The sequence below is a fragment of the Anas platyrhynchos genome, chromosome 5, assembly GCF_047663525.1.
Source record: "Anas platyrhynchos isolate ZD024472 breed Pekin duck chromosome 5, IASCAAS_PekinDuck_T2T, whole genome shotgun sequence".
NCBI classification, from domain to species: domain Eukaryota; kingdom Metazoa; phylum Chordata; class Aves; order Anseriformes; family Anatidae; genus Anas; species Anas platyrhynchos.
Window position 1 is genome coordinate 64,006,713 of NC_092591.1, and position 24,407 is coordinate 64,031,119.

At 39.7% G+C, this 24,407-nt stretch overlaps 1 protein-coding gene across 5 annotated transcripts in view; it reads left to right on the top strand.

The window, feature by feature from the left end:
* The window catches only part of LOC113840964 (uncharacterized), a 180,927-nt gene that overhangs the window by 22,521 nt on the left and 133,999 nt on the right, over positions 1-24,407 (top strand). For 3 of the 5 annotated variants that reach the window (XM_072039418.1, XM_072039420.1, XM_072039419.1), the window contains exon 3: positions 10,371-14,789. The exons of the other annotated variants lie outside the window; for them this stretch is intronic. In XM_072039418.1, the coding sequence (XP_071895519.1) occupies positions 11,171-13,372 (2,202 nt within the window). In that variant the 5' untranslated portion in view covers positions 10,371-11,170 and the 3' untranslated portion in view covers positions 13,373-14,789. Of the gene's footprint in view, positions 1-10,370; positions 14,790-24,407 lie in introns of those variants that run through there. 5 annotated transcript variants of the gene reach the window in all.

The window sequence follows — 24,407 nt, forward strand, 5'->3', positions numbered from 1 at the left end:
GTTTTGCTACCTTTTTGTGTATCAAGTTCTTCACAAGCTACCTTTTACTACCCTTTAGTGAAAGTAGCTGTTGCTGAAGCATGCAAAGAGCAGACAGAAGCCCTGAATGCTTTCCATCTGTAGCTTTCCCTTAACGTTTCAAATGCCATTATTTCCTGCAATAAGAAAGGCTTTGTTTTTGTCTAAGCTCAGATGTCACAAACTGTCATGAGAATGTGGTCTTATTTATATCTATTTTTAAATATAAAAAAAAGCTAAAGGAGGACTGAAAAATCTCAACTGAATATATAGAATTTTCTATATTGAATATAGAGAATTGAATGGCTTTTCATATCACATTTTAAACTGATGTTATGATTTAGAAAATTTTCAGATGAGGGTGGCAGTAGTGTTGGTCTCTCCTTTACTGGGTCTAATTGTTCTTTACTCTCTCCCCTTACCACAGTGTTATTCTCTGCTACCGTAGCCTCCAGAGCAACAAAAATGCTGGAGCTATAGCACCATGGATTTCTAACCCTGTAGCACAGCTGCCTATTTCTGCTTTCTACAGTATCATTCTTTAGCTTTTAGTGGATATAAGTCTTCACTTAGCTTTGTTTTCCTAAATAAATGGGTAGAACTTTCTATAAGGTTGCATAGGCTCAATACCTTTCTGTTCGGTGGCATATAATTTCTAAGGATGATTTCAGGCATACACAACATAATAGCATGCAGTAAGCCTGTATAATGGATGCCAGGATGATATCTTAGTTCTGCTGTAGCCGTTAGGATTTTTGGCAGTCAGAATTGTCTGGTTGGTCAGTACACAGTGGAAGAATTACTTTCTGCTTGTAAAGAGCTTAATAGACAGTCTGGAAACAGTTGTGCCACAAATACTGTCTTGAAGTATTGACAGTAAAAAGACTTTCTCTTAAATTACTGCCCGCATTCAGTCATGTGTTGTGAACCGATAAATACAACTAAAAACTACAGGTTTGATGCTCATTGAATTATGAATGCTTCTGAAACGCTCTGGAACCAGCTTAATTAAATAAATAACCATTTTTTTTTTGCTTCTTAAGCTATGTGTAGCTTCATGGATGAAGTCCTAGCATTGATTTTTGTCTGCATAAAAGATTATCAGATATTTTAAGGCCAGGTAATGCTTATCACCAGTGTGTTTATGCTTAAATATGCCATGTAGCTTTCAGTGGGATACACCAGTGTGTGTGTTTAAGTCCAGTGGATATTGATATATTCACAACTTTTTACTTGACTGGGGATGAGTATTATCTAAATTGTCTTTTTTTTTTTTTTTTCTTCATTTTTTTTCCCCTTTAAATAGATTCCCTGAAAGAAAGGCTTGAGATTTCAAAGATAGAGAGTGGAGATGCATTCAGTTTATGGAGCAGCAGTATCTATAATCTACTGAAATTCGATTGTATTTAGTGAAATCTGAATGAGGTTCAAGGCTGTCTCATTTAATATATATATCTTTTAAATTGCTCATTATTAGGGGAAGAACTACAAAAAAGCTATGCATGCTTTACATAAATTAACATTTGTTGTTAATGAATCCTGTCAAATTACTTTGACACTATACCTGTTATCCTTTATCTCAAAACTAAAGAGAAAACAATTGATAACCAAGTATTTATGACTGTATCTGTACAGAACCCTTGTTTACTCAATATTTGAAATTAGAAAGTCCAGACATGGATGAAAGTAGCTAATCGGTGCCATATTTATGCTAACCGAGGAGCTAAAAAAATGTATGGTATAACAGAAGAGAGGTGTGAGGCTTTCCTATGATTAATCCATTGATTTTAACTGTCATTAGTCCAGCTGCATGGTACAAGGACTTTGAATATGTTAGATATTCAGACAGCAGTCCCAGCTTTCATATTCCCTGACCCTGCTCAGACTGGCTCTGATGCTGAACTTGAAAATTTGGTACCAGGTAGTAGGTTGTCTGCATCGCTGTGTGTCCTGATGCAAGGAAGCTATAACACTATAACGCTAATCTATAATGTCTTCTCCCCAAATCTAGTTGCTGTTGTTTTATAATGAGATTTTTTTTTTTTTCCATTTAGGCATTTGGTTTAATTAGATTTGTATTGTCCCACACTTTATATTTTTTCTCATTAATGAAGTTACCCAAATAGTACGTATTGACACTGAAACCTATTTCTGAAGTGGAATTAGGAAGTTCATTATTTCATGCTACAGGGCTATACTCTGCATAGTTCTAGCATCAGTGCGTCTCAAAGGGAAAAGACATCAGATGATTTTCCAGCATAAGTGGAATAACTTTCAAAGAACTGCTAATGCTGATAAGCTTCTCATGCATTTGTCATGCCCAACTCGTTTCTCTCTGAAACTTCACTTAAAAGGGGAAAAAAAAATCACCAGCATTTGTGTTCAAAAAGCAAATAACAGTGGTGCTGGAGATTTCACTCCAAGTTCACAGCTATAAATGGGGAAACCAGCTTTGAAGAGTGTTTTTCTGTAGTTGGTTCAAATAGAAATGTTTTATGAGCTGATTACAATGGGAAATCCAGAATTGACACTTAACTTTCATCCTTTACCTCGGTTTTCTCAACTCCAGAATATTCAAATGACTGCCTGCAATCTCTGAAATACACACATGGAGTTCTTCAGCATCTCTGTGCCACAGCATTTTAAAATATTGTGTGATGAACAAGCCTTTCTCAACAGGAGGAAAATAAGATGAATCGTAGGGCAAAAGACTGAAGCAAACCTGCATTGTTAAGGATTTCTCCCTAACAGGTAACTCAAGCAACTGGCAGAGACATTCCGTATAGATACAATGCACAGACCCTGAGCTTTTGTACTTAGGTGAGTAATCCTGTAGACATCATTGTCAGATGTATACTGCTCCCTTTCATTCTTGATAACTTCTGAAATTCTGGACTTGTTCTGCGGCTGTAGGGAGCCAGGTTTCTCTGAAAGTCATAAATGAATACATTCTAGGAGAAACTGTTATCCTTAAAACGTTAGCAAGTACAGATATGATAGGACAGATGGCAGACTTCCAGTTGCTTTGTGTTGAAAACCTTTTCAGTGAGGTGAAATCAAACAAAAAGTGTATCAACATGCCATCTGTTGTAAATAGTTATCACAGAATCACAGAATTTCTAGGTTGGAAGAGACCTCAAGATCATCGAGTCCAACCTCTAACCTAACACTAACAGTCCCCACTAAACCATATCACTAAGCTCTACATCTAAACGTCTTTTGAAGACTTCCAGGGATGGTGACTCCACCACTTCCCTGGGCAGCCTGTTCCAATGCCTCACAACCCTTTCGGTAAAGAAGTTCTTCCTAACATCCAACCTAAAACACCCCTGGCGCAACTTAAGCCCATTCCCCCTCATGCTGTCACCAGGCATGTGGGAGAACAGGCCAACCCCCACCTCGCTACAGCCTCGTTTGAGGTACCTGTAGAGAGCGATAAGGTTGCCCCTGAGCCTCCTTTTCTCCAGGCTGAACAAGCCCAGCTCCTTCAGCCGCTCCTCATAGGACTTGTTCTCCAGGCCCCTCACCAGCTTCGTCATCCTTCTCTGGACCCACTCAAGCACCTCCTGGCGGCTCCCTCAAGTAGGCTCGATGCTAGAAAAATTAGCCCTGCCTGGCCCGATCCCCCGCTCCACTGCAGAACGTGTCTGCCCCTGAGCCGATTGCCTCGGCAAAAAATCTGAGTATTTCCATGGATTTCAGTGGGGTTTCACTGATACACAAAACGAGAATGCGGTTCTTAGATGCTTGTTCCTTTAGTTCGTTTTTGCATTAGTGCTGATACTCCATTAACACTGTGTTCTAGATTCACCAAAAATGTAGCAACTCCATGGAGGTAAGTGCAGTTAAAAAACTTGTTTGTGCCCAGAAATGAAGTCTGAACAAAAAGTCCTAGCTCAGGACACTTGGATGAACTATGAGTTGTTTAATTCTCACCTAGTCTTAACCTGACAGCTGGCATCTACAGTACCAGACTTCCCTAAATAGCTCTGTACATTCAGTTTTGGTTCCCAGTCCATATGTGACCTTTGGGTTTTATGTGAGATATCTGTAAAATCTGTTCATACAAGCATTCTTTATCTGGGATTAAGTAAAGTAGGTAAGATCTACCTGTGCCATTGTTTTTGTTTGAATCAACTCTTTCCTTAAAATGTGTAAATCTCTCTATACCGTGACATGGTTGATGTATCCAATGGGCACTTTAATATTAGTAATTTTCTAGGTTTTAAGTGCTCTACAGGTTGGGCGTAACGAGGTTTTTAAGTGCTGGGTAAAGTTGTTTATGAGCAGTCTTAGAGTAAAACAAGGCAATTCTCTCATGTCACATCCATAAATCATAAATACTTATTTCTTTGGAGGATTGTAATGCTGTACAGGTTTGCATTGTGTCTGTGCTGTTAATACTTGTCCTAGACAGGAATGTAGTGGGTGACAGAAGCAGAGTTCTTCAGGGGAGGAAGAAACCTTCAGTCTATCTTGTGAGTCCAGGGAGCTGTGAAAAGTTGCAGCTGAAGGATCAATAGCGCTATTTATGAATGAGATTCCCATTTCCTTCTACAGTGGAGGAAAACAAGAGTAAACCATTTATCTGCAAAAAGTTCCTTGTAAATCCAGACAGGCCAACTTGGGTTTGAATAGACAGACTGACAAGTACTGATAAGGATGATTCTTTGAAGACTGCAGATTTTACAGATGGGGGAATGTGTATTTCTGCACATAAAAAAAATACTTTGGAGTGGCGATAACTGGAAGATCACACTACTTGGGAGATGGGAAAAGACAGAATTAATTCCATAGAGATATTGTCATCATCTCATAACAATGAATGAAAAATCAGACAGTGTACGTTCCCTATAAGTTCTTCTGTTGCTGCCTTATTTATGTTCCTCTGCAGTTAGTAGCCAGAATAAAGTGCTAGAGCTGTAGTTTATACTGACGTGTAGGGTTTAGTCATGGGATTATGAATCTTTTAAAGATTCTAGCAATAGAAAGTGTCCATTAACTCAGTCAGTAAACTTGTATTCTCTTCTGATGGTCCCCTCTGTTATCCCTGGAGGATTTTAAAATAATGGTGATCAGTCATCCACTAACACTATATGAACTTTGAGTTAATTTTCAAACACCATGAAGGAAATCTTTTTAATCAGGATAAGCTGTGTACCTTGCTTGAGGTCACATGCAGTCTTTGGCAGAAGTTTTTGGCAAGATACTTTCTCCTCTTGCCATAAACTTGCAACTGCATTACTATTCTAGCAATGAAACAGCAGTAGGCACACTAGGCACATTAGAGGATTTTATGGTGGGGCATAAGCAATAAAATATTCTGGCAAAAAATCTGTTAATATTATTGTCTACATCAGGCTGGGCTGAGAAATGATTGAATTGTCTGTTTGTTTCTCCCTACTCTCCCTTTCATCTTTTTCTGATACCCACTTTGGGTCCTGGAGGGCTTAGCAGACCTTTTCCAAAAGGGAATGTGAAGGCAATGGACTAACTGTAGAACTGTAATGTGGAATTCCTGTCTTGTAGCAGTGTTCTGGGGCTGTGCAGAACAGCGTAACAAATGAGAATGTGTGGTACTTGTAACCTCTGCTTCTCTGAGTTTCTGGGGTGGGCAACAGCAGAAACCAAGAACAAAGAACACTGAAACCCATCGTAACTTTGTATATTACTAGTGCTGGGATTCAAAGCTTAGTTTAGGAAAATAAAACCGCATGAAAATAGGGATTTATTACAGAGGTTGGCCTATGGACCTTACTTGGTGTATTTTAAAGTAACTAGGAAAACAAAATCCACCAGATAGATATATTATACTTTGTGTTATTTGTTCTTATTCAAGTCATAAAGATACTGTATGGTTTAAAGAAATATTAGTGTAGTGTTTTTATCTCAGCAGACATTTGATGGTGCTCAAGGCTTTGTATTATGCCATGCTACATTCTATATCAGAATGTAGTGTTCCTTAGTTACCTGATACACCACACGTTTTGGTATGCAGGATAAGAAACAGCTGTCTTTGTGGTACAATGAAGTCGAGCATTTAAGATGAGACCAATAGGTTTTCAGATTGTGTGTGCTTGTTTTTGTGATTTATTAGGAAACCACACATGGGAGATAAGGACGAGTGGACCATGGCACCCTAGTTATGCTTTTGATTTATGCTTTCTTTTGCCTTCAGTCTTAAGATACCTTTGTGTGTCAGCAGTGGTGTACAGTTAAAAAAAAAAAAAAAAAAAAAAAGCACTTCTATTTACTTGGGAAGCATGAAGTTTTCTATTCTAACTCTCAGAATTGGACAGTGGTATAAACTAGATTTGGACAGTGGTATAAACTAGATTTTACACTATATTCTGTAGTAAGTTGTTTTTTGTTTTTTGTTTTTAATGGACATTTTTGTGTGTTGTTTATTATATAGGTTCCCTATACCAGGACAGCCATTCTCTCTCTCAGAACCTTCTCTTTCACTTCACTGTCTGTCTTGTCATCCTATTTCAGCAGACATAAGTAACCCTTTTCTTCAAAGGGCTTGCGCTGAGCATTTTCTCTTTATCCTACAGGTGCCTGAATTGCTTGTGTTAGTTTAATACTAGGTAGTTTAATACTAGGTAGTGTCTTTCTATTTGAGCCTAGATTTCTCAGAGTAAAGGTTCATGCATTACAAATACTTCTAGACTGTCAGGCTGGTGCTGTCAGTTTTTTCTCTGCTGTTCCTGCTTGCATTCAGTAGACCAATCACTATTTCCATTTGATACAGATCTTGACAGGCTACTCTGGTCACCATTGCTTTCTTTCAAACACGAAACATCTTCCCAAAGGTTCATATGCCATTTCTGTCTTTGTTACAATCCTGGCTGGATATGTCCTTCTGTTTCTGTTTCATTGCCCAAATGATATCTTCTATGTATGCCTGTGTCTGCCTGCTTGCAAAGAACACACCTGCCCCTGCACCAGCACATTCTTTGTGCATGCGGCAATCTTTCCCTCTCTGTTTTCATGTCTTTCACCCAGTAAATTCTCCAGAGCAAGGATCATGAATCCTCATACATTTGTATATCAGTGGGCATATTGTAAGTGCTTTTACAATAATGTGTATTAGAAGCATTTCACCTGAGACAGAGCTCCTTGAGAGGAGACAATTCAATGAACAATGCACTGTTGTAATCCCTGGAAGGTTTTGGAACTCCCCAGTTCTGGATTTCTTGCTGAAATACCACAGCCAGCAGGCCTGTGCAGTCAGTTATATACAGGTGCTCAGGGTAAGAATTGCCAAATTTTAGTGCTCTAATCCTTTCTGATTGTAATTCCCATTAATATTGAATTACGAAGTCACTCCATTTGGCTTCACATTTCTTTATTAAAATACATTTAGATGAGCTCCTCAGTTTCTTAACTTAGCAAAGTATAATTTTATTTATATTTCTGTATGCATAGTGTGTCATGCATTTATTTCAATAGTCACATGAATTATCTGACATTTTCTAAAAACTCCTTGCTCATTGCTTGTAGACAAAACTCAGCATCAATATATTGTAGGAAATATTAAAAAAAAAATAGACTAGGGTCTTTATGATGGTGCAAACTGAATGTATATGTGAAAAATCATGATCTATTCAGTTCTTACTCTGGATTAGTTCATATATTGCTGAATGGTCTGAACAAAGTACTTAACTTCTCTGTGCCTCATTTTACTCATTGTGCAGTGGAGATAAATTAGTTACCTATTTCATGGGGATGTTATAAAGACTAATAGATTATTTAGGCAGCACTTTAGAGCACTTTTATAAGTAAGTGATGAGTATTAATGGTGAAGATACTCAGATGCACAAACGACACTTGGACACTTAACAGCCATTTCTGCCTCTGAAAAATTTCCCCTGGCTATTGGTGCTAGTGGTTTGCTGTACCATGGGAGCAGGGGGAAGCCATTTAAATTCTTTGCCAAATGGAAAGACTAATGATGTACTCAAAGGCATTTAATCTGCAATGAGCTTTGAAATCCTCAGATGAGAGGGGCACTACCAGTTAACTTATTAGAGTTGTAAGTCACGTGAGAGTTCTTGAAAACGTTCCACCCTATGCTTCATCTTCCATGACAGGGATGCTTTCCGTTCCAAACATTGATTGTTAGGAATTCATTAATGCATCCTATGTTGTGCTCTGAAGTTTCTTGTGAGAGAATGGGAAGTGTACTGGGCATACAAGCCATGCTTGCTTTAAATGTGACATTCTTCACATTCTTCTTACGTGACATCTGCCCACTGGATGGTAAAGCAACTGCAAGGTCAGGCATTGTGGTACCATTGTTTCAAGATGATCAGATGAGAAAACCAAGCCAAACATTTTATTGGAATGGGAAGGAAAAATGATTTATTTAACAGTCATTTAACATGCATCATATGGATGACGTAGTAGCCATACAGACGTTGACCAGCTGCCAACCATGACTAAAGTTAAATGGAATGGTTGACAAGCACTGACAGGTCAGGTTTCCAAAACACTTTAGAAAAGTCCAAATGATCAGAATCCAAAATGCTAGGAGTCAATAAAAAAGAGACAAAATTAGTAGCAGTGTAACTAAAAGGAGAACATGCCTCAGTGTGAACTTTTATTTTCCTGGCCAAAATTCTGTTTTCAGAGAAGATGACCAGAGAACTTTCCCCAGCTGCAGTCTGAATTTTGGCAAAAAGATAAAAAGCTTTTATTTAATTATTTCCCTTACTTATTATATCCAGTCTTTTGACTCTGGGGTGGAGACACTGGTATCATTTCTATCATTTATTTTATGGTAAGTGTAGATGTTTCATTATAAAAACACAAAATTAACTTCAGTATTTCTGTGGAATTGCAGCTGCACCAAAATGGTCAGCATTATAAGGTAGCACTTTGAAAACTGTAAATGAGTGCTAATCCAAATTGCTATAGTGCATGGTCAGGATCTTATAATTGTTTAATATCATTAGAGACTGAATCCTCACATCTGTCCTGGGCTCTTGCCCAATTAGTCTTTAGTAAGACTCTAAACAGCTATGTGTGTATTTGCTTAATAGCAAATAGCTGGAATTGGGTGTACTGACTTAACTGGTCTAAATGTGTCACTACAGAGGAATATTTGGAAGTAGGTAATTTTGGTGTTTGGTAGTTATAGTACACAGAAGAGCAGTTCTGAAGCACTTGTGATGTAGAAAGCAGTAGCATCTATTGGCAAGTCACTGCACATTGGAAAGCATTCAGACAAAGCATGGGACCTTTTATTGGATCATCAGTGTCGGTTAGATTGGCTACTGGGAAAAGAGTTTTTTGTAGGAAACAATAGTTCATACATAGTTTATTACCGTCTCTTCAAAGGCACTTGTGAATGCTTCTCTGTTTACGGGAATTGTTAATTGCTTAATGAGAGAGAGAAGATTTAATATATCCCAGGAAACAATTTGTTGGGATAATTTGTTGGGGAGTCTCTTCCAGTGGAAGTCATACTTAAATTTATAGGCTGTGTTAAATCACCACTTTGCAGAATATATTAAAAACCTAAAATCTCTTTTGTTGCATGCAAAATGACAGCACTGTCTGTGAAGCTGTCTGTGTACCCGCCTGAGTGAGGACAGCAGGGCTGGCCCTAAATCATCAAGTTGTCAGAATGGTTATTTGCAGAACTGTGATGTTAGTTACTCCTATGAACAGCTGGAAAGAAAAAAAAAAAAAAAAAAAAAAAGCCTAGATTCCCACAGTATATAGCTAATGGCTACAGTACTTGCAGTTTCTAAGGGACATGGAAATACTGGTTTTCTAAGGTGCTACAATGAGACAGTTGGAATGTAGTAATAAAAAGAATCTACAATATAATTAGATTATTTCTTTTCTAATCAAGCTGCGTTAGATGCACATTTTCAAAGCCCTTGCCTTTGGGACTTAAAACAAAATAATAAATATCCAGAATGCTGTGTTAGCTAATTTTCTCAGTGACCAGAAATCACACACATTACATTCTTCCAAGACCTTGCAAAAATCTGTGTGCAGACCCTCCCTCCACCATACTCATACCCACATACTGGAAGTTTTTCAGTCACCTTAAAGCAGACTTTGTCTCTTATGTGCTTTGTATCCATTGTGCACCTAACACTTAGCTCCCTCAGCACCTGTGTGTGGCACAGCCTTTGTCAGGCAGGAGATATGGCTGGATGATCTGAGAATCCTCCACCTATTAAAGACTGAATCATTTTGTGTGTTGTGGTGTATGAAGCTGTCATTCCATGTTTTTCTGCAAGATGTTGCAATTCAGAGGACAAATTTGTTACCAGTGTGTCTTGGACCCTTTGTCAGCAAATCTCTCCTCTCTTTCTCTCTCTGATCTCTAGGTAGGAGGAGTGAGTGTCTGTTGAGGGATTTCTTGAAACAGCAAAAATCCTATGGCTTGCTGCAGCTGAGCAAACCAAGATACCAGGATAACGGTGAGAAGCTCCTATGACAGTGTTCCCACATCGCCCAACTGAGGAGTGCAGAAAAATATTGCTGCCAGCAGCTGACACCAAAAACAAGGTCTACGTGACTGCTAATCACAAGGGGGTTGTTTTCTTGCAGGTGGGGTTGTTTTCTTGCAGTTGTTTGTCTGAGTGCTTTTGACCAATAATCTTGTGTGAAACACTGTCCGCCCCTGTTAAGTTCTCTATAAAAGTTAGGCTATTCGGGCAATAAAATGGAGCATGATCTGACCCTACTGTGTGTCTGTCGTGCTTTCGGCCGTGCTTCCTGCAACATATGGCGCCCGAACAGGCTGAGACCTGACCAGGACCTGCACAGACATCGCACCGGAGCAGGACATCGCAGCACCGGAGCAGACATCGCAGCCGAGCACGGACATCGCAGCGGCGCCGGGGCAAACATCGCAGCGCAGCGGGACACCAGCGGCGCCGGCACATCTGAACGCAGGTAGACCAGGAGACCAGCGGCGCCGCGATCTCGCCGCGCCGTCGGGACTTCGGAGCGCCCATCCGAGCGGCGCTTGAGCAGAGCGGACACCGGCCCGGACACACGGTACACAGGCCTCACGGTGAGACGCGGTACTCCCGCTGAGAGACGCGGAACACGGTGGGAAATAGAGTCGCGGCGGGACGTGGAATTGCGGAGGGCCGCGGGAAATGGACGTGATCACGGTGCGATGCGGGACATCCGAGATCGAGCTGCTACGGGAGACCAGAGGCATCAGCGGACAACGGCAGCCGACCCTCAGCGTGTGGCGAGTCGGCACAGAGCAGAGGGGCGGACATCAGGACCCTGCAGCCTGTCTGACGTGACCATGGAGGCAGCGGCGGCTGTGCTGCTTCTCTCTGGCATTCTTTTTATAAGAGGTTTATCTTGCAATGCAAAAAAGACTCTTCGTCCCCAGATCGGTGTTATAACTATGTTTCTGGATAACATTCCGTGGGGTTGCCTCAGTCTACGGACTATTAATGACGATTTAGCTCTATTGCGGGGCAGGAGTGCAGAGACGCAGATTACACTGCCAAATGACCACCGGCAGGCTCGTTCACAAACAGCTTCTAGGATTGCAGCTGGCACTGCCTGCAGCCGTATAGCAGACGTTACACTCTCTTTCCTAACTAGTAATCATGTGTCTCATCCATTTGTGGTGAATGGTCAGTGGCAAAAAGAAAAGGGGGAGAGTAAGGGGCGGCAAAGACAGAAACGGTACCAGGAGGATGCCACTGACACTGACGGCACGGGTAATAGGAGTAGTATAAGTGACATAGGTGCAGGGCGGCGGCAGGCACTGCCGCGCTGTGGGGCGCTCTGCCTGCTGCTCGCCCTCACCTGCCTGTGCACTGCTGCCGACAGTGCTAGAGCAAAATGTGAAGACTGCTCAGACGGCAGTGATGAGAGTGCTTGTGTGAAGAAGACGTGTGCTGAATCTGACTTTGTGTGCAACAGTGGTCAGTGTGTGCCAAACAGATGGCAGTGTGATGGGGATCCGGACTGTGAGAATGGGTCTGATGAGATTGCTGATCTGTGTTATATGAGAACATGCCAGGTAAATGAAATCAGCTGTGGTCCTCAGTCAGTCCAGTGTATCCTGGTGTCCTGGAAATGTGATGGTGAAAAAGACTGTAACAGAGATCCTGATTGCAAGGATGGAAGTGATGAAATTAACTGCCCTTCTCAGACCTGCAGGCCAGACCAGTTCAGATGTGAAGATGGGAACTGTGTCCATGGGGGTAGGCAGTGCAGTGGTGTGAGAGACTGTCTGGATGGCACTGATGAAGCAAACTGTAACGATGTTATTCAGTGCTCTGGACCTGGCAAATTCAAGTGCAGAAGTGGAGAATGCATAGATATCAACAAAGTGTGTAACCAGCAGAGAGACTGCAAGGACTGTGGTGATGAGCCCCTGAAGGAATGCAACATACATGAATGTGACTGTCCAGCTGGGTTTGAGTTTGTAGACAAGAGAAACTGTGGAGATATTGATGAATGTCAAAACCCTGGTATCTGTAGTCAAATCTGTATCAACCTGAAAGGTGGCTACAAATGTGAACGTAGCCGTGGCTATCAGGTGAATCCTGCTACAGGAACCGGGAAAGGGCCATACTGGTACAAAAACACAAATAACACCTGTGATTACAATGACGCTGCTAAGCAGGATTTAGGGGTTTGTAGCATGGAGACAAGGGGTAACAACTACAGTGTTTGGAACAATTGTGCAGCTTTGGCCTTACCTCCTGATGTGCTTCTGATTTGTGGGGATGGGGCCTGGCAAGGTATCCCTGCAAATGCTATCAGATGTCCATGTTACTTAGATAAACTCATTGTATTTGCTCCTAGCTTATTACAGTTGCGTGAGATCACCAGACATAAATGGGCATTGCTTGCATCGGATTGCAATGATAATGTTGAATTGTGTGGGGTTGCAGCTAGAGCGGCATTAGCAATTTCAGTGCCTGGAGTGGCATCTGCGGCCGCACGTAACAACTTAGAAAAATTGGTATGCTGGGCCAAGAGGCAAGCCTATGCCACGACAGAGATACTTGAGGAGATGTTACCAGATCAAAATAGTCTGCGACATCTGCTTTTACAGGATCAAGCTGCTATTGACATCTTGCTTTTGGCTCAAAAAAATGGGTGTGAGGACTTTAAGGGAATGTACTGTTTAAACCTTTCTGATCATAATGAGTCAATTCACAAATCCATTACTTTCCTGAAAGAGCATATGAGAAAGATTCAGTATGGTATCAATCCTTTCAATCAATGGTTCACTGACTTGTTTGAAACAAGGTGTAGATGGTTGCTGGGTTTAGTCACAAGGGGATTAAGGATTTGGTTTATGGTGGTGGTAATCATCGTTGTGTGTTGTAAGTATAGCTAAAGAGTCACTTGTAAAACTGCTGTGTCGGGCTTGGTTTGCTCAAAAGAAGAAGGGGGAATTGTTGAGGGATTTCTTGAAACAGCAAAAATCCCATGGCTTGCTGTAGCTGAGCAAACCAAGCTACCAGGGCAACTATGAGAAGTTCCCATGACAGTGTTCCCACATCGCCCAATTGAGGAACTCAGAAAAATATTGTTACCAGTAGCTGGCTTCAAGGACAAGGTCTATGTGACTGCTAATCACAAGGGGGTTGTTTTCTTGCAGGTGGGGTTGTTTTCTTGCAGTTGTTTGTCTGAGTGCTTTTGACCAATAATCTTGTGTGAAACACTGTCCACCCCTGTTAAGTTCTCTATAAAAGTTAGGCTATTCGGGCAATAAAATGGAGCATGATCTGACTCTACTGTGTGTCTGTCGTGCTTTCGACCGTGCTTCCTGCAATACACAGATACACAAATTGCTGGTTTTGATAGGGCTCTGGCAAAGACAGATTGGTCTAAAAGCATGGAAGGGTGAAATTTAGCCATACATTTGGGACTGTGTACTTCTAAAATTTCAGAATAACCACTTGGGGTGTAAAAACTGAGAACACCTCCTTTGGATCCAGTAGATCATTCATACCTTTTATAGCAAAATTGCAGGTCATCTTCATAATCCTCTTTTGTCCTAATAGCAAATATTGGATGTTGCTTCTATGTTCACAGTGTCTGTTAAGAGTATTTTATGTTTTCGGCTGCAAGGGGTAGCAGGTGGGAAATACCTTTTTGTGTGTGTTTGGGGGGGGGAAGTTAAAAGTCCATTCATACTTTATTTTGCCACGTGGTATTTTCGTAATCTCAGTTGGAATCAGAGAATGCATACACTCTGTTTTCAACTGTAAAATACTGTAACATTCAGACATGTATTTAGATAAAAGGTATCATTCTGGTTACATTATTACTGTAGATAATCAGAAGGACCTGTGCAGTTTTTTCAGTTGCTCTATATGAGTTGTGAGTGTTTCTTTTGAGTATGAGCGTTCAAAATACAGCCTTATGAAACAAAATAACTGCATTAAAATTCAAAGCCTAGTATAAACTTTGGCATTTTCATTTGTTGTACTTTAATGAACGTAGTCCAGTTTATTGTTGTTAAACTGTTGTATTGTTGTTAAAATTTCTAGTACTTATTTTTAAGGAATAGCACAAATACAGTTTTTAAATTTAGATGTGGCACACTACTTGTCCTTCACTTGGTATCAAGTTATTCCTTGCTTTAAGACATTTTTTGTCTAAACAAGTATTACTTTGTAATGCTAACGTCACACACCTTTGTGTACTTAGGACTCCGTAAAATGTATTTTTCTATTTGCTTGTTCATAAAAGCAGGGAATTAATCTTGCGTTCTCTTATTACAAATAAAGGAAAACATTTATTCTTAAGGCTGCCAAGATTCTTTAAATTTCAGTGATAGTGCTGAAGACCTGCATCCACCAGAGGCCAGTAGTGCACTTCTTACAGCGTGCCATTGAGCACTGAATTCACCCAGCTGCCGCACGGATTAAATGTAGTGCTTCAGAATATTAGCAACAACAAAATTAATCTGCTTTGCTTGCTGAAGAGCCTACAGATATTTTCTCTGTATATTTTCCCTGTGTGTAGCTGTGTATATTAATACACATGCACAGACGTGTATTTCTCATCATTTAGAGAGCAATACTGATTACCAGTAAAACTTTACGTCTTCTTGCTCGTCTGATCCTTTGCTATGCTGGGAATTTGCATTGGGCATAAACTGTTTATAACAACACACGTTTTACAAGGTGACTGGATAGTAGTAAAAAGAACATTTTCCAATGCACACATCTAAATTTTTGAAAGATTACTTGCATATCTTGCTCTTACTGTGTCCACTAAGAGCTTGCTGACAGTTATGTCATGCTGTAGGTTTTTTTGTTTGTTTGTTTTGTTTTTATTTTTCCATCTGAATTTGAAGTTTGATCTAAACTTTAATTTGGGATTTTTAGATGAACCCATTCAACAGGTTTAAAGGGGTGGAAAATGGTTACATGGAGCATTATTAGGGAAATAAAAAAAAGAACTGTTGTCTGTAGAATACCCAGTAATTGGTCAATCCCTGTTGCCTAAATACACCCAGTACTATTTAAGGTAATTATGCTAATCATCAGAGTATTTAGCCACAAACTGAATTCATGAAGAAAAATGAAAATGCTGTTCTAGCGTACCAGTGAAATCTGTCTTGACAATTTAATTCAGCATTTATTTAATTGAATAAGAGCAATAAAAAATTAATTGTGCTTTAGGATTTCTACTTCTTCTGACTTGTCAAAAAAATTCAAAACTCAAGGTATGTCAGTCAATGAAAATGCCTGAAGCACATCCAATATCACTGTGTTTTATAGATTAATGAAACAAACTGAGCCGCCATGTGCACAGGTATAAATAGTTGATTATTTACCTGCCTTTCTGCTATTTGAGGACAAAGCAAAATGTGAATAACACCCTCCTCCCCGCACACCTGTTTGTTTCTGAGGAATGTTAATCGGCTTCCTAGTGCCAGCAGGCTACAATCACCAACTACTAATTATTTTTAGATAATGATATTGGTAGTGTGGTAGTTGTTTGATTACTCCTTGGACATCTTTACTACTTCTCAGGTTATCATCTAATTACCTGAGGTGAGAACACTTAATTGGAGAAGATTTTTAAATGAACTTCCTGCAGCATCTATGATTTTTTCTTGGAGAACTCTATACCTAGTTTAATTTTGAAGGCCTTATACTTTCATTTTCATTAGACATTAAGTTTTCCAATTTACCAGTTGCTGTGTTCTCCCTAAGTGAGGTTATAATGTATCAGGGTTATCAGCTGGAAGGCTGGAAAGAACAGTTCAGTTTCCATTCCATGCAGAACAGTTGCTACGATAATTGGATCTAGGGTTATTTTGTATGCTCCAAAAAGTTATTTTCTGAACTCATTGCTCATCTTTATAGTGGAGAGAGAATGTTACCTAGCAGATAATAAAATATTTTGGAATTATTTCATATTTGGAGATGCAGTAGGGCATCAGAAGTCTGATGTTTTAGTACTTGAGGTTGTTAGTGAAATGTTCTCAGTTGTGACCAATGATATAGTATAAACTCACTTTAGGATAGAATAAAACTTGTGGTTAAAAGTTAGCAGGGACAAAGTAAACGACATCTTGTTATCTGTAGACCTTTTGTTATGTTTAAGCATCTTGTTATTTGAAAACATCCCAGTATCTGTTAACCGTTAGTCAGGCTGAGACTTGAGATAACTTGAGTCAATTGTCTTGTCTTGTTAACTGAGACTTCCTGTTATCGGCCGACCCCCAGTTAAATTGAAAGCCAACTCAGCATTTTTACAGCTTGGAAAACAACTGATTAAGCAAAGGTGAAAAGTGCATTACGAGGAAGACCTACGGCCTTCCTCCCAACGACCACTGCCCACATCCTGAAGACCCCGGCCCACAATTCTTGGAAGACTTTTGCGCAAGCGCAAGGACTGATAAGCTAATTAGCATACGAAGCGAGGGTGGGCGGGGTTAGGTAATGAATATGTATAGGTGCTAATTGAATATTCATTGTTTTGCTGTATAAATATGAGATAGTTTGTCACTTCGAACATGCACGATAGGCGGAAGGATCCCCCGTGCATCCAGCGCTGCAATAAAGAATATACCACTTAAGGAAATTTCGGCTTTGATCTTTAAATCAATTTGGCGACCCAGATGGGACAACCTCTCTGCCGGTCCGCAGGACCCGCTGGGGACAGGACTCCCTAGGGTACCCCCGGGATTTCCCGGAGGGACTCCTCGACTCACCGGATCACTGCGGAGGCAGACAAGGACCCCATCATTGTAAGTGAGTATATTCTTTATTCTGGTTTGGTTTTCTGGTAGACCGGTCATCTGGGACTGTCCAGTAAGTCGGAAGGTGATCTTCTGCAGGACAGTATTTGGTATATACTTTGTGGTTAGTACCACAAGTATATCTGGGGACCTTGAGGTCCATCTGTATCTGGAACTGTCTGTTAAGTCGGGAGGTGATCTTCTGCGAGGCAGTGTTTGGTATATACTTTGTGGTAAGCACCATAAGTATATTTGGGGACCTTAAGGAAAGAGCTCGCTTTAAGGTCCATCTGGAATTGTGTTGCCTATTTTGGTTTTCTGACTCATGGAGTATGGTATTTAACTCTGGTTATTGTTACTGCGATTTTGGCTATTTTCTTGGTGATAATAATAAGTTTCGTGACGTTGTTATAAGAAAGATATCGTTACAGTGTTACATATTTTGGTTTTCTGACCTATCGCTTGTGGAATTTGACTCTGATTATTGTTATTGTGATTTTGGCAATATCTCCTGGTAATAATAGTAGTTTTGTGACATCGCTATTGAAAGATACCTGTGTGCCCACAGTTTTGTAAGTGATACATGTATTCTGAAAGTGTGAACTGGAAAATGGGGGGACGAGTAAGCAGTGAAATTCCTAAGAAAAGTACGTTGAGCTGTATTTTGAGTTATTGGAAGGATATAGGGGGGGCTCCGGGTGGAAGTGAAAATAAGAAAACTCTGACAAAATATTGTAATCAATGGTGGCTGCTTTATAAGCTGGAATGTTGAAAAAAGTGGCCTTTTAATGGAGCTTTAAACTATAATACTTTGCTACAGTCAATGTTGTTTTTGAGAAGGAAAATAGGATGGAATGTTGTATACTGATGTTGTTTCAGCATCTTGGAGGGAAAAGGTACGGAATTAAGTTGGTCCCTGACTGTGCTTTTGATGCTGGCATTAGAAAAGTACAGGCTGGAGAAAGATAAAGGAAGTGTTAAAAGGGTTATTGCAAGTGTTAAAGGTGTTTGAAGTTGAATGAGCAGGGAAAGAGGATGTAGGAATGTTAACAGTTCTGCCTCGGCCTGGGGCTGAGACCTTAAAATCTTGGGTGTTAGCCCTCTGGGGCAAAGGGATCATGATGAGTCCCAGAGAGTTGTCACAGAAACAGAAAAGCAGTTAACTCTGAAAACAACCTGAGTTCATGTGTGAGCTCAGATTGCCGATGGGATCGCTCAGGGAACTGTGGACAATTGCATTTTCCTGACCGACCCCCACTAAGACCCTCATCATCCTGAAAATTATGAACGGTTAAGTAAATACTAGAATCTGGACGATTTGGGAATTGAGAATATGCTTCCAACAAGGTCTAAAAGAAACCCCTGTGGAATTTTTGGACCAACTCTGAAATGTAATGAGGAAGAAAGAAAAAAAAAAAAACAAAAAACAAAAAAAAAAAACAAACGGTTTGGACCTGGCTTCAGAGGACAAATCGACTAGCCTTTTTCTAGGGTAATCATCGGCCCCTGATTTCAACAGGTCTAATGGGGACCCGGGGAATCTACCCTAGCGGATCCTCCACTGATTATAATGAAGTTAGGAGAGGAACAGAAGTGAAATTTCTTATTGATACGGGGCAACGTATTCAGTTCTAAATCAAGCATTAATGCCTTTACGGAATGATTATGTTAAGGTAAAAGGGTGTAACCAAAAAGGCTTATTTTTGTGAACCTTTGAAATACAAGTTGGGGAAATGTTATATCTGGAGTGGTAATTCGTGTTGAGAAAATGGTTGATATTAACAAAGAAGGGTGATTCAGGAGACTCCATGCAGTCTGGGGTTTCTTGTTCTCCAGCCATTAAGGCATGGATGTTTCTGGGTGTTTGCTGTTGTTGTTACATTCAAAGTTGTTTGACTAATTAAACAGTTGTTTTGAAAAGAACTGCTGTGGAGAGAAGGGTATTAGAGGGGAGCCTGCTTCTAAAAAAAAAAAAAAAAAAAAAAAAAAAAAAAAAGGCAACACTATGAAGTTACATCAGTACAGAAGCAGGAAAAAGAAGTGAGGAGGAACAGGCTGGCAGAATGGGGACTGTTAAGTTATGGAACTCAAAGGATTGTTTGTTACCTATCCTGATTGTATGTATGTATAGGCATACTCAGGTTATTATGTAAAGCAATGTTCTGTATACATGTATTTAGAACGTTTGATGTTTGTGTGTGCGTGTTGGTGGAGCGTAGACTCCCTGCACACCCAGCACTGTTTACTTGTCTTTTATATACCTTTTAGAAATATTTGTTTTATAAATATTACAAAATTCAGACCTCATTTATAACAGGAAACAAATGGGGATACATAGGTTTTTATATCTACCTGGATCTCCAAAATCTCTATTAGGTTGAGATCTGTTAGAACAATTAGAAGCAGAAATTATCTTCGAAAAAAGGAAAATGGAATTAAGGATAGGAGAAGAACAACTAATAAATGTGTTAAGCCTGGCACTAATACAAACCGACCCTAAAAAGTGAAATACCCTTAGAGATCATAAATCAAATATATCCAGGAGTTTGGGCCACTGAAGTCTCTGGAAGAGCTAAAAATGTGACCCCAATAATTATTAAATTAAAGCCAGGAGAGAAACCCATTAAGGTTAAGCAATATCCTTTGAGGATAGAAGATAGGAAAGGAATTAAAGAGATAATTGATAGATTTATACAGTATGGATTATTGATTGAATGTGAATCAGAATACAATACACCCATATTGCCAATTAAAAAGGCAGATGGAAAAAGATATAGGCTAGTTCAGGATCTGAGGGCCATAAATAAGATCACTGTGGATATACATCCAGTAGTGGCAAACCCTTATACTTTGCTGACTAAATTAAGGAATAGTCAAGTCTGATTTACCGTACTGGACTTAAAAGATGCCTTCTTCTGCCTACCTTTAGCCACTGAAAGCCAAAACCTATTTGCCTTTGAATGGGAAAACCCTGACTCAGGCAGAAAGACACAGTTAATGTGGACAGTGCTACCACAAGGATTCAAGAATAGCCCCACTATTTTTGGAAACCAATTAGCAAAGGAACTTGAAACTTGGATACCTCCGGACACTGAAGGGGCTTTGTTACAATACGTAGATGATCTCTTAATAGCTACCGAGACTAAAGAGAGTTGTATTCAATGGACTATAAGTCTCCTTAATTTTCTGGGTTTAAATGGATAACGAGTCTCTCAACAGAAAGTCCAGCTGGTTCAACAACACGCGACCTACTTGGGATTTGGAATTTCGGGAGGTCAGCGAGAACTAGGAACTGAACGTAAGGAAGTCATTTGCCGGACTCAGAACCCCAAATGGTAAAGGAGCTACGAACCTTTCTAGGAATGACAGGTTGGTGTCGCCTTTGGATTTATAATTATGGACTAATGGTAAAGCCTCTATATGAATTGATAAAGAGTAATCAGTCAAAGTTAGTCTGGACTAGAGAAGCACGAAACGCCTTCAAACAACTTAAACGAGAATTGATGCAAGCTCCAGCTTTGGGATTACCGGATCTTTCGAAACCCTTCTGGTTGTTTTCTCATGAGAGACAAGGGATAGCTTTGGGAGTACTAGCACAAAGATTGGGTCCCTATAAACGAGCAGTAGCTTACTTCTCTAAACAATTAGATGAAGTAAGTAAAGGATGGCCCGGATGCCTTCGAGCTGTTGCAGCTGTTGTTATCAATATACAAGAAGCTCGGAAGTTTACAATGGGACAGAAAATGATAGTGTTAGTCTCCCATACGGTCTCAACAGTTTTGGAACAAAAAGGAAACCATTGGCTTTCACCACAGAGATTTTAAAATATCAAGCAATATTAGTAGAACAAGATGATGTGGAAATTGTGGTCACTAACGTCGTAAATCCAGCTTCTTTCCTTAGCAGAACTCTGGATGAACCTATAACTCATGATTGTATAGAAACAATGGAGACTGTGTATTCTAGTCGACCTGATCTTAAGGAGGAACCTTTAGAAGATGCTGATGAATCTTGGTATACTGATGGGAGCAGCTTTGTAAAACAAGGACAACGTAAGACAGGATATGCTGTTACAACTGCTCAACAGGTAATCGAGTCTAAACCATTACTCCCTGGGACGTCCACCCAGAAAGCACAGGTAATTGCACTTACGTGAGCACTGGAACTGGCAGCAGGAAGGAAAATAAATATTTGGACAGATTCTAAATATGCATTCGGCGTGGTACATGCTCATGGAGCAATTTGGAAAGAACGTGGATTATTGACTGCCCAGGGATAAAACATGCTGAAGAAATTTTAAGGTTGTTAGAGGCAGTAAAACAACCAGAAAAGGTAGCTATCATGCATTGTCGGGGACACCAAAAGGGGAATGCTGATTTTGAAATTGGAAATCGATTGGCAGATCAGGAGGCTAAACGGGCAGCTGAAATAATTGAGGTGAAGGCAATGTCTTTGATACCAGACGGTAAAATCCAAACTATGTACAGGGACCAAAAACCAAATTATACAAAAGAAGACTTAAAATTAATTGAAGATTTGAAAGGTAAAAGGAAACCAGATGGATGGGTATATTCAAAAGATAACCGTGTGATAATACCCTCTAATTTGATACGGCCCATAGTTCTCACAGAACATAATAAAACACATTGGGGAGCTGACACATTGCATAAGAGCATGAGTCAGACATTAGTAGGACGAAATTTATACACAACAATAAAACAAGTAACTCAACAATGTAGCATCTGTTTACGTAACAACCCCAATACTAAGAATAGAATAAAATTTGGAATAATTAGTAAAGGAAATTATCCAGGACAACAGTGGCAAATTGATTTTTCAGAACTCCCTAGAAAAGGGGGGTTTCGTTATTTACTGGTTTTGACTGACACATTTTCTGGTTGGCCCAAAGCTTTTCCCTGTCGAACAAACAAAGCAAGAGAAGTGGTTAAAGTCTTGTTAAATGAAATAATACCACGCTACGGGATTCCAGTAGCAATGTCTTCTGATAGAGGTTCACATTTTTGTGCACAAGTGGTACAACAGATAAGTAAGATCTTAAAGATAGATTGGCAACTACATACCCCTTATAGACCACAGGCAAGTGGACAGGTATAAAAAATGAACCATTTAATTAAACAACAAATAGCTAAAATCGGACAAGAGGCTAATTTGTCATGGCCTCAATCCCTCCCTTTAGCATTACTCAGAATTAGAGTTAAACCTAGAGTAAAAGAGAATTTGAGCCCCTTTGAAATTTTATATGGAAGGCCATATCAATTTCTATTTAGTGGGGAGGATCTAACGCAGCTGGGATCAGAATATTTATATACTTATATAACTGAACTTCAAAAACAATTAAATAAAGTACATAAATTTGTGTTAGGGACCAGAGCTAGAGGGTTGGATCAACCAATCCACCCCTTTAAGCCTGGGGACTATGTATATATAAAGATTTTTTCAGGACAACCCCTAGAGGAGAAATGGAATGGACTGTATCAAGTGTTGCTGACAACTCACACTGCTATCAAGATTAGAGAACAAACCGCTTGAATCCACTATTCCCGAGTGAAGAAGTCTCCAGGAGCTCCTTGAAAAGTAACACTAGGTGACAATGAACTGAAACTAAAGCTTAGTCGATCAAGATGAGGACATTATGGTCGGGAGTATTTGGTAATATAGTTGGTAGAAAATTTGTTCATAGAATTGTTTTGTTTTTATGGCTTATAGTTGTAATTGTGATTCAAGAAGGTGCCTCTGTGATAATAGAGAATGGTGGGTGGCCTTGAACTAAAGCCGTAACAACAGAGGATAAGAACTTTAATGGAAAGTTATCAGTTATGGTCATCTGGCGAACAAATGGTAACTATTTATAAAAACCATCAGAATGGTGAAAATTAGGAGAAGAGTGGACACAAGATAATGTATCCTGAGCTCTTAGTTGTATGCAAGCACAGTTATGGTTGCAGGCAACGGCTGCCTTGATCATTAGGGAAGGAAGTAAAGGCATTTTTCCGGCTCAAGTCCAAAAGGCAGTCTGGGACAATGCCAATGATTTTGAGAAGTTCCAGTCCTCGTGGACCCTGGTAAATTGTACTTATGCCCATTATTAACATGGCTACTGCCTTCGTGCTTACTATACGGATGGAGAATGGGAAACGGCAGTCTGTAAATCTAGAATCATGTGTTACCGGGGAACAACGAGGATTTATTTGTGAAAGCAATACAATTGAGGCTCAGGATGTATGTTTTGACACGGAGCAAGGTATTTGTCACTTTGAAATTCATCCAAATACTAGCCAAAAGAATGTGCTTGTATATGTTGGTCAAGGGTGTGTGTGTTTAAGAACTGCTTGTGATTTTGTAGAAGTAGATAAGGAGAACATAACTCTCCATAGCAAACATCATTCTAATTTCTGTATTTGTAACTTTGTTAGAATCGTTGGGTGTGATATTCTATATTTGGCACCAGTGGTATCCCACCAGCTGATCAAGTCTAACAACACAATGTATCATAAGTTACTACCTACACCTATTGGGATGAACCTCACACTAGTGAAGCAACTAGTTAAACACCAAGACCTGATTAGAATTTTAAAAGGTATTCAGGAAAATGGAGAGAAGACTCTAATTACTGTCCATCATGATACAAAGGAAATAAGCAGAGTTTTGCAGAGAGTGAAACGAGACACAAGTCACAACTGGTGGGATACACTTTTTGGATGGTCGCCAACTGCAACTGGGATTTTGAACACATTGAGTCACCCAATTATTGTTTTATTGATATTGGTTGGTGTAAGTTTAATATTGTCTTTTGTGTTACTTGTTTGGAATTGGAAATTGTTACAACGAATGTCCATGTTAGCCTCCTTGACAAATGTGCATGGCAAGGTATTGAGGGGTACATATCATAAAGACTGGGAAGAAAATTTCCGTATTAAGTAAAAGAATTTACTAGATTTTCCAGAAAAGGGGGGAATGATATAGTATAAACTCACTTTAGGATAGAATAAAACTTGTGGTTAAAAGTTAGCAGGGACAAAGTAAACGACATCTTGTTATCTGTAGACCTTTTGTTATGTTTAAGCATCTTGTTATTTGAAAACATCCCAGTATCTGTTAACCGTTAGTCAGGCTGAGACTTGAGATAACTTGAGTCAATTGTCTTGTC